Source organism: Centroberyx affinis, unplaced genomic scaffold, assembly GCF_046629955.1.
Source record: "Centroberyx affinis isolate AG114_WGS23_722 - 3 ecotype Tasmania unplaced genomic scaffold, CSIRO-AGI_Caff_v1 ptg001111l_1, whole genome shotgun sequence".
Lineage (NCBI taxonomy): Eukaryota > Metazoa > Chordata > Actinopteri > Beryciformes > Berycidae > Centroberyx > Centroberyx affinis.
The window spans coordinates 963167-978179 of record NW_027279653.1 but is presented as its reverse complement, the minus strand read 5'-3'; the positions used below and the strand labels follow the sequence as shown (position 1 = coordinate 978179).

Genomic DNA, 15013 nt, shown 5'->3' with positions numbered 1-15013 from the left:
AGAGCTCGACTGGGCCATTCCCTTCTAATGGCAGTTAATCAATATGGATCCACTCCTTTTGATCCGCTGCCTCTGACCAACAACAATCACTAACAACAGTATAATTGCAATCACTATAATGGTCTCCATTCTTATCAGCCCACACCAGAGAAAAGAAGAGGACAGATGAAAGATATAGCATTTAGGCAGTAGACTCTGTGTCTCTCTCTCTCTCTCTGGCTGTCTCTCTCTGTCTCTCTCACACACAGATACACACACTTCTGCATCATCATGCTCTGTGGTATTGTGGTATAGACAGTCAGTCCAGTCGCCTTATTAACGTCATGTTTAGACACATATCGACCGGACTGCAGAGTCGATCAATCTGTGGTCAGGAAAGACAATAATGCAGAGTTCATCCTCACATTGTCTAATGTCTCCGAGGCACTTAACATGTGTCTTATACTGGTACAAAACAATGTTTCCCACTGCTATATTGGCAACACTAGATGATTGAATGAGTATCAATTAGATATATTTGTTATTGTCTATAAAGTAAAAATTTGTGGAAATTTTGCCCAGGGCGGCATGTCATGAATGCAAAATTAATCCAGACTCAAATTTATAGAGTGCTAAAAGGAATCCTATATGATGACAGCCTGGGCTCCTTCTAATAGGACTCAGGATCACTTAGCATTTGATGACTAATATGGCTTCTTAATCCCTTTGACGCCATGAACCTATGACAGATCTAAGAGATGATGGAACGGACTGGTAACATAATAAAGGCGCCCTTCTTCTCACTCAGCATCTCTCATATTAATATTTTCATCCTGTAATAACTAAAAGCCATTTCATTAGTCATTAATCAGCATCTCGAGCCGCCGCTTCCCAGTATACATAGAAATATGATCCTACGATTTCACAGGAAGAGCGATGTATAATGACCTGCAGCTGGCAGAGTAATAAAACACAGTGTGCATGTTGTCTGTCAAGAAGCCTTACCTAGGCATACCAAAACAACAGACAGGCAGAAGTGATATACTAGACTCATTCCAAACAGTAAGACACAGACACAGCGGAATGCTTCTTAGAGGCCTCTGTGACAATCAATACATAAAACAACAGCTAGAAAATGTGTGGAATCAGCATCTGCGGCGCAAAAGAGCAACAGAATTGATTTGCAGAAGGTTCGTTCGAGCATTCAAGAGATTTTAAGCAGTGCACAATGTTACCAGTCAGATCACTCATCAAATCCATATCAAGCTGTTGTCTGGATGTTTATTAATGCAAATGACAAGTAGATAGGATAGGTCAGCATAAAACAACGCCACCTGAAAATGTAGACACATGGTATCTGATTTATGCATGTGGTCATCTGTATCAGAACTTGTGCGTGTGTGCGCGTGCATGTGTGTGTGTGAGCGTGTGTGTGTGTGTTTTCTGTGTGTTTAAATCAATGGTCATCCCCTGATACAAGATGGCCTCATAAATCATTGTTTGTTGATCACTTGTCAGGAGGCAGGGGCCTTATGGCGTCCTCCTAATTATTCCAGCTCACAGCCCCACTGGATGAATAAGGACAGGAATGCCAAAGCAAATCAAGGCAGCGTACTTTACAGAAATATGGCCATAAAGGTGGTCTGGTTTGGATGGATGGGGTGGGGGATGGGGAGGGGAATCGCAGAAAAGGGGGCTGAGTATATGCGGGGATGGCGGGGCTGGGCAGGCTGGGGTCTTGGGTGCACTGGAGTGAGAAATCTAGTGTATGAGATATCAGTCACACAATTCCAATGCACTGGAGGACTCTCTGGTGACAGGAGCAAGTCGGCTGCCTGATTGAAATTGGACAAAAACAACTGAATCTGTTATTGTGAGCGTTCAATCATTTTGATGTCTTGTATCTTTCTTAAACACAATTTGAACACGTCTTTGTTGCCATTCACTGTCAAGTCCTCAGTGCTGATACCTTCATAGACAGCAAGTCTAAGCAGTACAAGTTCGGGCCTTGCAGACTAACAAACAGAATCTTGTAATCCCCAGAATATCAGACCTGAGTTAGGCCTCATGACTCACCGCTTCCTTTTTGCATTCCAACAAGATATTGCTTTACATTAGTGTAAACAATAAAGAGCAAACATGGGGAATGTAAAAAAAGAAATCCATCCGTTTTTGAGTGGTGAACTGTGCAATGAGGAATTCTGTCAAACGGTAGGGCTAAGTGCTCGGGGTATAGTATTGGCTTTCAGTGTCATTAACTTTTCAGCAGTAAGCAGGTTTCTGTCACCACTGACCAAATTGCTTTAAATGCACAGCAATTACACGGTTGAGGCTGGCGCTTAAAGGATGAGTAAAGTATAGTTTCTGAAGTAAGACTCTAATGGGATTATTAGTGAGTTTCTATGAAAAGGGAACTCGCAGCTCACAGTAATACTGGAAGTGGGATTATACTTTTCAGTGATATACTGTACCTAACCAGCAGGTCTTCATGTTAATTACTGGATTACCCTTTCTAATTAAGAAACCTGTAAAGGAGACTTTAATAATTCATCGAATCACAGTGGCACAATTTCTTTTATTACTCTCTCTCCTTCCCTCTCTACCCCCTTTTGATTTTTTTTTACCTCAGCAGCTCCCATATACAAGCATGGAGGCAGCAGCACCTCGTTATTCAGACTTAAAATGTGTTAGCTTGAGGCTTAAACATGGCTTTAGCATGTTTAAATCATGCTGAGCATATCAGGGAGGCCATGCAGGCTGTTCCCTTTGATATATATTTGCAGCATAATGTGTGGGTTTGAAAATCAATGAGCGGTTCTCTTTTGATCACAGTTGTGTCCCTCATCTCGACACTCACTAAAAATAGCATATGACCATCCTGTAACAGAGGTGAGCCACATACAGACAGTCTAGATGTCTCATAACAAGTTATGGGCTCTGTCACTTAGACTTCCTCTTGTTTTGTTTTTTTTAACCTTATCCAGGAAAGGGATTTTGCTGAGCGTGCATGCTCTTTTTCAGGACTGCCCTGCTTCACATTCATTCAGTTACACACATTCACACCTGGGAGCTGCCCAGTACAACCACAGTCTTCAACTGTTGTCCACTGAACAACTCGAGTGGAGAAACTGAGGTTTAATTACCTTGCACAGGGCCAATTCGACAGTAGTTGAGGGGGAGGACAGTGTTACTTTTTTTTTTTTTTTCGGTGGTCAGATACAGATCCAAAAATACATATGTGAAAACCCATTTGAGAGTTTAAAACACTTTAGATCCTTATTTATCCAAACCTGACTGGTAAACCAAATGGACATAAAGAGCAAAATATAACAATGCAAAAATATAATCTATTGCTTGGTTGCAATTGTTGGAATTTCTTTGTTGTAAGAAGCAAAGTACATTTTAAGCTCAAATCAGACTCTATATGGTGTCTTAATAATAAATAATAAATTAGTATGCATGTTTCAATATGTTGAATTGACTTGGCCTTGGCGTATCTGTGTATTTCATCTAATTTACTAGACAAAATAACTCCATTGTGGAGGGGCTTGGATTAGCGATCCTTGATTTCATGAGGTCTGATATGAAGTATTTGAGGCAGGGAAATGTAGGTCATTCAGAACACCATCAAACAGCAGCGCTCCGGCAGCAGCATGCAGGGCCACATTTGTCTCCTGTATCTGTGAGGACATTCTCAACCGCCTGTGGGTATTTGTAATGACCCAGTGACAGCATTTCTCTGCTGGCGGCTGAGGTGCTCAACCAAATGAATAACTCTGACCAGCCAGGAGAGAGGCAGAGAGAGATAGAGAGAGAGAGTGTGTGTGTCAGCAGTGTTTGTGTGTATCTAGCGGGGAGTGGAGGTACACGTCCCAACTCTTCAGTCCCCACCGGCTCCAAACAATCTACAACCATCCAGAACCTCCTGCAGAGGCCGTGTCTCTCTCTTGTCGGCTTGACCAAGTCCACATGTTACTCTGGTCTAGTCCACAAAGCCCGTGTCGTGATGGGAACTCGGGGGAGCCAATAAAATCAACCTGTGAATCCTGTTAGGAGGAGATGGGAGCTGCCGACTGTGCGCTGGGGACACAAACAGATTTGCTTGTTTGTTTTCAGGAGATCTTTAAGGTGTAGCTTTTGGCGTGTTGTATATTTCATGAATATAACAATTCTCCATAATGGATATAGATTCACCATGATGCATATGAATTGTTCAGCCACACACATATGAATTATTCAGTGAGATGATTCCTTTTTCCTCAAACTTTTTTCTTCCAAAATGCAATGCTTGTGAGGTGTTTAGATCTTGGAGGGGAGGTGCCATAGGGGGAGGGAGGTTTTCTAAGTCCCACTCAGGTCCTGGCACATTTTCATTATGCCTCCCCATCTCTCAGAATAACATCTGAAGTTATCTCTGCATCAATAGTTGCACAGGGCCATTAAAATCTACATGCAGTTAATGGACTTTTTGGCAGGAGCTGTCATTTTGTAGATGCAATCCTGAGAGGGCATTACTATATCTGAGTGTCTCCTTTGCTAATCAGCGAGGTTAAGCATCCATCTGGCAATTGTTTGATGTCTCTGGTTTGGTAAAATATGCATTGCTTTACCAGAATGACTTCCCTTACCTCCGAATTTATTCTAAGGAATGGAGCCCAGAATGGACCTACTATATAAATCTATTATGCAACACCTGAATGTACTATAGATTACACAATGTGTTGGCATAATTTGTTACAAAAGTTTGCATTGTCTGAGGTCCTCAAATGCAGAATATATCAAAATATATTAATTTGATTGATACCAGAACATAATCTAATTCAGCAAAGCACATCTGAAATTCGAAAATGTTTCAGGGAAATTCTTCTGATCAGTTGCCTTACAAGCGTAGCTTTCAAGGCCTTCAAAGCCTTTAAGTCACACAGAGCACTTTAAGCCAGACTAAATCTTAAAAAGTCGAAGACTATAAATCAAGTCTGTTTCTAGCTCCATCCGCATTCACATTCAGCATTAATTCTACTTGGGTACATGTTATTTTTTCACATGGGCTGTGTTGGTGGTGGTGGTGGTGGTGGGGGGGGGGGGGGTATCAAAAACCTTGTAGCATAGCAATCATTAGAATCTTAACCCCCTCTGGTAAGCAAGCCATGCATCCTGTAAAGGGCCCCAGGGGATTCAGTGTGCTAATTATTTACTGAAGCAGCAGAGACTATCAAATGAGACCCCGTGCCGACTCTAACTGTGAGGGGGTGCCCTAATGGTGTAACCTGGGTAACATGCAAATAGATGGGGAGGGGGAGGGCCAGAGGGAGAGAGGAAACACGGGGTATACAATGGTCACTATGCAGAGTGTGTTGGAGGAGTCGAGGTTCACTGGTGAGTAAGGAAAGGTGGGGCCACTGAGGGGCACAGCAGCACAGTATTAGATTACAGATGCATATGAATGACCAACTGCTGGCTGTCCTCTGGCTTTAGGGGGAAATTGCATGGGCTACCCTTGAGCTGCGGCTCTGAATCTAGATGACTGCCTGACTTAATCCTGGAGTGGGTAGGTGGGGGGTGATGAGTGTTTGTTACTCTTATCGCTAGATTGAAGAGTTAGGGAAGAGAAGTGTACCTTTCCACTAACTGAGTTTCACATTCCAACTGCAATACCATGATCAAAAGCTACACACTCACCCATTTCACTGAAATTACTGATTATAACTATACCGGTTATGACTATACTCAGGATCAGCTAAGTTTTCAAATCTCACTAGCAAAGCAAACAGAGAATTATATCCTCACCCACGAACCCACAGACAAACAGCCACACACACACACACACACACAATCTCGTACTCCAAAAACGGGGGAGGGGGTAGTGCCGTGGTCTTAAATCCATGCATCTGGGCAGAAAGCCAAACAGACTTTCCTCAGCAGATAAACACATGCAAGAAGAGAGTACTGAGCTCTAATAATACACTAATATCCACTCCATTTGATTAGAGGGCAGCAACATTATCTGTTCAACAACCAAGTATAAACACATATGGACTAGTGAATTATCTAAAGCAATAAAACACTACACAAAATGTATATAACTTAATAAAAAAACCCTAATCTGGATTAAAATATGATTTCAACTCACCAGTTACACCCTGCATACATTATGACCCAGACGTTGGACTAATATTGTGGATTTATGACCTTTTAATGAAGATTAAGTGCACACAGCTTATTGGGAAATGCGAGGGGCTCCCTGGGCCGCTGTAATGCTCTAAGATAAATATCTAGCACAGAGTTGCAATTAATTCCACACAAGGTTATGTAAACCCTAAACTGACCACAATCAGCCCAACCATCTTGTATGATTGCTCTTTAAGCAGAGTTAGATTACACTGCAAGTTAGCTCTAATGACGATGAGCCCTTTTTTGTGGCGAGCATGAAAAGTTTCTCGGAAAAGTCGGTATTTTCTCTCACACACGAAGCGGCGCAACAGCGTTCCACGTAGCACACATTGAGCTTCACATCTGCAAAAAAGAATGGCATTCAGGAGACTGCATACAATTAAAATAATACCCAGAGAGTTGGGGTGAAAAGAGAAGCAGGTGTGCAAGTGAGTTCCTGTCCTTTAAACGGATAATTCACATGACTGATGCACGACCTCCAGCACCTCCCTGCCAAAAAAAAAAGTGACCTTCTCCCAATGAGATCTTACCACCTGTCAGAACAGATTCTGGGAGGAGTGATTGAACTGTTTGTTTCCGTGTCCACGAGACAATAGCACTGCCAGCTTAAACCACTCACGACAACCTGCTGTGTCGGCTCTCTCCACAGCAGCTCCTCACAACTTCTTTTGAAAGCCTTGTCGCCTCTGTTAAGGAAAAAAAAATAAAAAAATAAAAAATGCTGCGATGATGAAGTTGTGAATGGATGATTAGGCAGCAGCAGACCAGGTGGGTTACTTGCTTCCAGCTACACACATATTATAAGTGACTCCGCCTGTTTTGTATCCAGGCCACATCAAGTTAAATTTGAGTTTAACTCCGGTCTTTTTTTTTCCTTCTCTCCCCCTGCCTCTTATCTCTCTCTCTCCTCTCTCTCTCATTCACTCTCTTCCTGTGTGTGTGTGTGTGTGTGTGTGTGTGTATCTGCCAGAGTGCTAAAACACCATGAGGGAATTGGGCCTATGCCACTGCCCCCCCCCCCCCCCCCCCCCATCTCACAAATGTGAAGGGATAGTAAATATCACTGCAGCAGATGGGACCGATGCTCCCTCTCTGCCTCCCTCCCGTACACGGGGAGGGCAGAGCAAATGGATAGCCATCAACAGCAGCAGGAGTAGCCCCGGGCCAAGACCGGAGCAGAGGACACGGGGACTGGACTGTTGCTCAGGCAGGCAATTTTACAGACAAATTCTCCCTGACTATCAGCAAGGAAACTGCAGAACATTGCGAATGAGTACTTACGAGGTCATTATATCCAAGATTTCATGCTAGACAGACATCCCAGAAATAAACATGTCGTTTTCTCATCTGGATTCATAAGATAATATATGATATTTACGGTTCTTCATATACTATGTGCTTAATTTTTTTTTTTTCCTTTTTCACCTGTTTGGATCATATCGCAGAACTCGCTGCTGCACACAGAGTAAGCGGACCAACTGCTGGTGTGTCATTTCAATAAACTGTCACACTGCTTGCAGGATCTGTAAAGCACTGGCAGTGTCTAACAGCATGACATGCTTGTATAACAGAGGAGGAGAGGAGAGCATCTAGGACTGAAGGGGTGTCACCGCCCGTCCCCATCACAGACAGCAGATATAAATCCTGCCCACTCGTCAATTAACACACAGTAAACAGGTTTATATTTAGGGAAACAGTGTTGTTTTTGTTGTTATGAGACCTCGAGCATGGAGAGCATACACCAGTATTCCCACAGCAATATTAGACGCCCTCCCACTGGGAGAAGAGGAGCACATGTGAATCAACGATGACACAACATGGAATCTTACTGCGCAGCGGCATAGGCTAAGCAGTGATGTAATGCAACTGAGCTCACTGGAGTCTGGATGGAGAGAGAGAGGGAGAGAGAGAGGGGGGGGGGGGAGATGTGAGCAAATCATAACAGGCCTTATCATTGCTGGATTCAACATCAGTAGACTATGACAGAGACCAGTCACCGAGGGATTTTACCTTTGGAGACCGAGACGGCATTGACATTTTTTAGATGTCCACTTTAAGCAACTTGCAAATTGGGAGATCAACCTCCAGCCCTCAGTTCTGTGGCAGGGGTCTTTGTATAGGTGTCACGTACAGCATTTGGCCGTGACATCCAGGGTTATATGAATGATTTAAACGCACAAGGGATTGGAAATTACTTTCTTTTGTCGCCACAATATCCCCCCGCTGGATTCCTGGGAGGACGGTATCTCATTCAGTGTCTCCTGAGCATTCTAGATTTCCATTTATTTATTTAAGGAGGAAATAGAAGGAAATTTCAACGGGTCACTAATTTCATTTCAACATGTACCAATGGCATTAGCCCTGAGCAGATATTTCAGAGGAACACAAAATCAATGTTGAGATTCTATTGGGAATAGCCCTGGAACCCATTAGCAACTTTGACCAATAGGTCAGGTAAAGTAATAGCTAGATAAATGTTTTATTACAGATTCGCAAACTGACTTAATGGGGGGGCTAGTACCTGCGCAGCCATGCATGGCAAATATTCATCATTAGATTCTATTGCAGTAATGAACACAAATCTCTCAGTGGCCAAGGCTTCTGGTTCTTTATATATAATCTGTTAAAGGTGGGTCTCCTCTAAGCAGGCCTCAGAGGAGACAAAAGGCAGCATCTGTGTTCTCCAGAGGCGTAGAGGAGGCAGTCCAACACCGTAAAAATGCGATTAATGTAAATTAATGTTTTTACAGATTATATATGGTTTGTTGCACTAATTATATTTCATGTGACATCATATATGGCTGAGATATCATGTACTATTCTGTGTTCATTTGTTCTAATACTCCAGTGCCATGCAGGGCTAACGTAGCTACAGTTCTACTAAGGATGACAACATCCTCGTAGCACAGTCTGATCCATAACATCATCCAGCTCCCTTGATACACATTCAAGGAATATCTCTAATTATGTTAGTGTATGGAAGACATACATCTATGGTTATTTCAACCACTAATCTCATTCTTTTTGTAGTCTACAATGTATTTACCCACTTCCAACCATGTTTGTCTGTTGATTAATTATTGTTCAAACCCGTCTTTACTCTCCAGATTGACCCACCACCCCTGCTCCCCACAGACACATTTAGTATAAGATTGATGGACATTGGCCATTAAGACAAAGCTTCCAATTTTGCTACCAGAAATTAACTATGGCTCTGAAAGAGGCTTCACACATTTTTTCAGAGTTCAAAAAGTATCTGCCTGGAATACTGTTTATCCGTCAGTGAGCGTATGTCACATGAAGACATTTTTTCAGCCCTCTGTTCTCACAGCTCTCAGGCCCTGTGCTGGAGTGAGTGCTACTTTTCTGAATGGAAGCCAGACAGACTGAGAGCTCCCACACGCTGAGAGGAGCGGCTCCCGTTTCCAGCTCGTCTCCAAGGGGACAAACAATCCCACCAATCACATCGCTCAGCGTAGGCAAGCGGGCAATTCAATTTCTTAAAGCCACAGTGTCCATTTTTGGGGGAGGCATTATGAAAGAAAGTTCAGAAAAACACATTTGAAAAATACTCTTGAACAGTAAAACATTTCAACACCGCAATTTACAAGTTTTCCTTTTTTCCTTTTTATTAAATGTGAATTCACATGTTAGTTTGAGCCCATCCATTTCAAAGTATCCGCCTATATACAAAATAGGCATCATTCTGTCATCAGATCCTTTTCAAACGCAACAAATAACACATTTGTGTACATATATTCACAAACTGAAAGGACAGTTGATGGTGGTAGGTACTTATTTATTAAAAGATGAGTCAAAGACAGATTCACACTTGGAATGTGAAGTAACTACTGCCTAGAACTTCCAACAAAATGTCTTGGCATATAATTAGGTCATATTCCAAAACCTTTTATTCAAACAGACTTCATATGTAAGACCCACATAAAAATAAACAATATCTGCTTTTTTAAGTGCAAGAAATAAAAAATACAGGTTTATGGTTAATGTTTTAAGAAAAGAAGGCAGTCTTCAGTTTTAAAATAAAGTTTCATTTCATGAAACAGGACTATGGAATGTTCTTTTTTGCTTGCTTGTTAGACTAATGCCAGACCATTTTATCAGACCTATTGCAGAACTTTTTTCCTAATTTTCAGTCAGATTTCCGGTCAGATTCAAACTGTTTGGTGACAAATATCCCAATAATATCCCAATATCCAATCTTGCGAGTCAAATAACATTCAAATTGGGATATTCATCGGTTTCCATATTATGCATCACACCATGAGGCCATATTAAAATGTTTTGTATCAGTTCCAGCTGATTTGTTTATTTTCTGCCTTGACAGGCTTCAGCATCATAACAGGTAATGATGTTGACAGTGCACAAGTCTGTTTTTCCATCACTTGCTACAATTGTTGATGGTCTGTATCTTAAGAGTATATATTGCACAAAAAAATGAGAGGGGGGAAAAACAGTATGTGCCATAAAAAATACCAAAATCCAGTTTCACACCTGCGATTGGGACCCATCCACATATCACGAGTATGATATACATAAACTCCTAACTTTACTATATTACAGTACATATACAATCTTGAAACTAGTTCCAGCTCTGAGGTATGTGTTCCCCATGATGCCATTGTATCGTCTACAAATACTCAACAAATCTGCTCTACAACTGTACAAAACCTAGTTTAAAATCACAAGGCATTTTTGATGCAAGTTTTAATTTAACTTAATCCTTAAAACCAGGACTCCCTTGCATGCTAAAAACAAATGATAAAGGGAAGAAGTGCCTGAAACTCACTGAAAGCACAGTAAGAACATTCCCTTTTAACTGTACAAAAATATGCCTGAAAATATCTTACTTTTCTTTTAAAAAGATGAGGTCTGTTATGTATCAAAATGTTTCCTCCACACCTGTACTCTGCAGAGGTTTAGGCTGCTTAATTTTCCAAACCAGGAGGTAAACGGAATCAGTTACAAAAAACAAACAAACATTTGCGGCATTTAGAAATTACATAAACCGTTGTAAAGTAACATCCTGAACAATTGTCAGTTCACAGATTTGCTTTGAGTCAGTCCACAGTCCGTTTTCAGCTCCCTGCAGTTTTTGTTTTAAGAGGATAAGATGCATAGAAGTTCACAGATTTTTCCCTTTGTGGTCCGTTTAAGCTGAACAGTAATTGCAGACCTACGGGGGAAAAAAATCCATAAAACCCTGTCATGCTGCCAGAAAAACGTCTGCAGACTTTGCTTTTTTTTTGCTACCAGCTTCATAAGCATCTCATTCCTCAAACCTCACCTCGCCTCCTGGTCCTCCACCTCCCTCCAGGACCCTTCAGAAAACCCACAGGAGGCAGGGCTAGGGACAACTTGACCAGGACACATATATAATTTCATTTCTCCCTTCTCTGTTATTACTAGAGGACCTTTTTTTCTCAATTCAGTAAGTGAACACCAGGTCGGAAAAGTTCGCCTCCAGCCAGTCCCCGGCAATCATCTCACTGAGTTCTGGCGTGCAATAGTCTGGGAATTCAAAGTGGGAGCCGAGGCTGCCCTCGCTGAACGAGTCCAGGTCCTTATCCACAAGAGACAGGGAGAGGTTTCCTGAATTGGGGTTGCCCAGCTCCGAGCCTGGGGCGCTGGGGGCGAAATTTAAACTAAAGTCAAAGAGCAAATCGTCCGCGTCCTCGCCAGAAGAGGAGCTGCTGCTGGAGGAGGAGGAGGAGCTGGATGTGGAGACCGACCTGGAGGATGCTGGTGAGACGGAAGCAGGGTGCAATGTGCTCTGCTTGGTAATGTTTTTGATATTGTAAAACAGTCTGTTGTTGTTGTTCCGCACTTCTTCGTACATGCTCGTGCCCTCGGACTCGGCCGAGGAGCTCAAAGTTGGGCTCGCGGGAACTTTGGCTACATTGTACGGCCTCAGGCGCTCCTCGGCCCCCGGCTTAATCCCCATCCGGTAGTCGTCCTCGTACTCGTCGTCGTCGTCCTCGTCGGTGAGCTCACTTTTGACAGTCTTTGTAACTTTTAAACTGGGAAACACGCAGTCCTCCCCGTAGCCGTGGGAGGACTTGGAGCCGCTCTTAGTCTTTATCTTTGAGCACTTCTTGCTGGGAGTCTTTGCAATTTTACCGCACTTCTCCGGAGACGGTGCTGATGACTTTGAACTGTCGAGCTTTGGTTTTTTCTTGGGTCTGTACTTGTAGTCGGGGTAGTCGGCCATGTGTTTTAGCCGCAGCCTCTCGGCTTCTCGGATAAACGGGATCTTTTCGCTGTCCTTGAGCATCTTCCACCTCTTCCCCAGCCGCTTGGAAATCTCTGCGTTGTGCATGTCCGGCGACTGCTCCATGATTTTTCTCCGCTCGATTTTGGACCATACCATAAATGCATTCATGGGTCTCTTGATGTGACCGGTGGCTGTCTTGCACCAGTCCGGGTTTATCGGCACGGGGCTGCACGCCATAAATTCGCTCTCCTCCGAGTCGGTAGCCTCCCTGGACATGCTCCCGTCCGTCTCGCTGTTGTCTGTGTGCTGCACCATGGTCCCCCCTTTTTATTTCAAGTCACTTTGTCTCCGGACGCTGCAGTGTCTAACAGCCCCACACTGCCAAGACAGCTCAGGTCTTTTTCTTTACGCCGGTTCGTCCACGTCCTCTGCGTTAATGTGTGTCTCAGGCTCTGCACTCTTTTTCCAGAGTTACAAACTGCCTTCTTAACTAGTTATCAGCTTTTTCATGTCCCCTGCGTCACGGAAAGCCATCCAATCACGTCCCTTCCACTCCGCCCAGCAGACTCCATCCAAGACTCCCCTTAACCCTTTTATTCCTCCCTCCCAAGCTCTCATTGGATTGGAGGTGGGGATTTGTGGTACACAGTGTCTGGGGCAACACGCCGGGCGAGACAGGCATATTAAACACACAGTTAGCACTATGCGCTCCTGAGATGAACATCATGCACCCAAGCGCGTATAAGGCTAAAGCAAAACCTTGCAGCTTATATCCCCCTATTTTAGAAGTGAAGGGGGAAAAAACAGCTTAGAGTAGCGGCTGCTCTCCAGACAGACAGATACCCTTTGCAGATGCGCCTGGTGGAAAAGATGTAGGCTGTGTGATTGTTTGCTTTTTTTTTTTCTTTCCTAGGTTGGATACTGAAGGTGGCGCTTGGACACTGTTGCAGGCGTCTGGATGCGTTGAGTGCGCCTGCCTGCCTGCTGTAGATGGATACATTTTAGCAGCTAGTAGTGGCTTTAGAGAGAGAGTCAGTGCTATCATTAACTGTAGTATAGCCTCATGCATTTCACAGTTATCTAGAAGCCGCCAACTGTTATCACACCTTTTTCTTTTTGGTGTGGTTTCCTGTCTTTGTGGCTGGATTGGAATGAATGAAATAGGTCATTGGTTTCATACTGTTTAATGGATATTGGTGATATTCGTGTGTGGACACACCAAACACACCCCAAAGAGATTTGATTAGATTTTCCCCTAAGGAACGCATCTGAGAAGGGTTTAGATATTACTTTGTGCAGTACATCTGGTTTGGTAACACATTTATAAGGTGTTTCACAATGCCAACTTTTTTTTGATAGCACCCTACATCCATGCCCATTCATATTTTGTATTTTTTTTTTTTTTAATAAGTGAATCAGGAAATCCATACAGGCAAATATTTACAGTGAGCACAAAAACATGCAATGAATTTCCTAGAATGGAATGATGCTCATGTGGTACAGTATAAAGCAATCTTTCTCATGAGCATGCAAGCAAAGCAATAACACTCAGTCAGACAGCAACATTTGGCTGTGCAGCCCGTACAACCAGGCAGGGATGGAAGGCTCCCTGCTGAGTTTGCTGTGTCAAGAGGCAGTATAGCATCTAGCTGGCGTCTCCTGCACCCCCCACCCCCCCACCCCTGGGCTCTGGGTGGCAGCCAGCAGTGCTATTGGAGGCTGAGGCGATAAGGCGTCCTGCTTTTTTTTTTCTCTCTCTCTCTCTTCTTCGTCCCCTAGAGGGCAATCACTTACCCTTTTGAAACCCTCCCCCCACCCAGCCACCGTATTTTCCCCAGCTGGGGCTTATGAAGTGTCTCTACTGATACAGAGAGAGGGAGATAGAAAGGCACGGGGAGGATGGGAGGCAGAAAGAAAGAGAGAGAGAAAGAGGCACAGAAGGGGGACGAAGAAGAAGGGGAAAGGGAGACAGAGGCAGTTTGAGAGAAAGAGAAACACTGAGAGATAGAGGGGCTCTTTCCTTTCCATCCTTGGAGCAGAGAGGCAGGAGGTAGTCTCCCCCCCTCCCACCTCTCTGTCTCTGTCTCTCTCTCAGACAGAGATAGGGCTGAAATGCTTTATCATGACCACCCTGTGCTGATTAAGCCTTATCAGATATATGTGCCGGAGCAGGAGTCTCAGGAGGTTGGCGCATGCACTTGCATGTTTCACTGTCAGCGTGTTTTTTCTGATGGTTTCATTTGAGCGGTATTTGATCTTCTGATCGGCACAGACATGGGTAGAGCAGGTTATTTCGAAAGAATTGATAGCATGGTATCATATTTAGGTAGAATTTGCAAGCACATATTTGCTGTGTATATGCTTGGAATTCTAAGAAACTGTCTTTGTATGCAGTACTAGAAAAACTGATGTTCCACTTGGGTAGAAGGATGCTAATTTACTGTTTTATTCTATTCTGGTTTGCCAAGTGGCACTTGTTCCTTAACAAAAATAACAAACAATCTTTTTAGTAATTTGTTCAACCATGTCTTACAAAATGATGTTACATATATCACTGAGCATACTGCCTGAGCCTAGTTGTCTTCTATCCCCTGTCTGAGGGAGAAAAAATGCCTCAAATCTAATTCTACT

The 15013-nt window shown here is 43.3% G+C and overlaps 1 protein-coding gene across 1 annotated transcript; it reads right to left on the bottom strand.

The window, feature by feature from the left end:
• Positions 1-9769: 9769 nt before the first annotated feature.
• sox11a (SRY-box transcription factor 11a) lies at positions 9770-12816 on the bottom strand. Its single transcript, XM_071523716.1, has one exon. It carries the CDS (start codon positions 12695-12697, stop codon positions 11597-11599), a length of 1101 nt encoding a protein of 366 aa, XP_071379817.1. The 5' UTR covers positions 12698-12816; the 3' UTR covers positions 9770-11596.
• Between the last annotated feature and the right edge of the window lie 2197 nt (positions 12817-15013).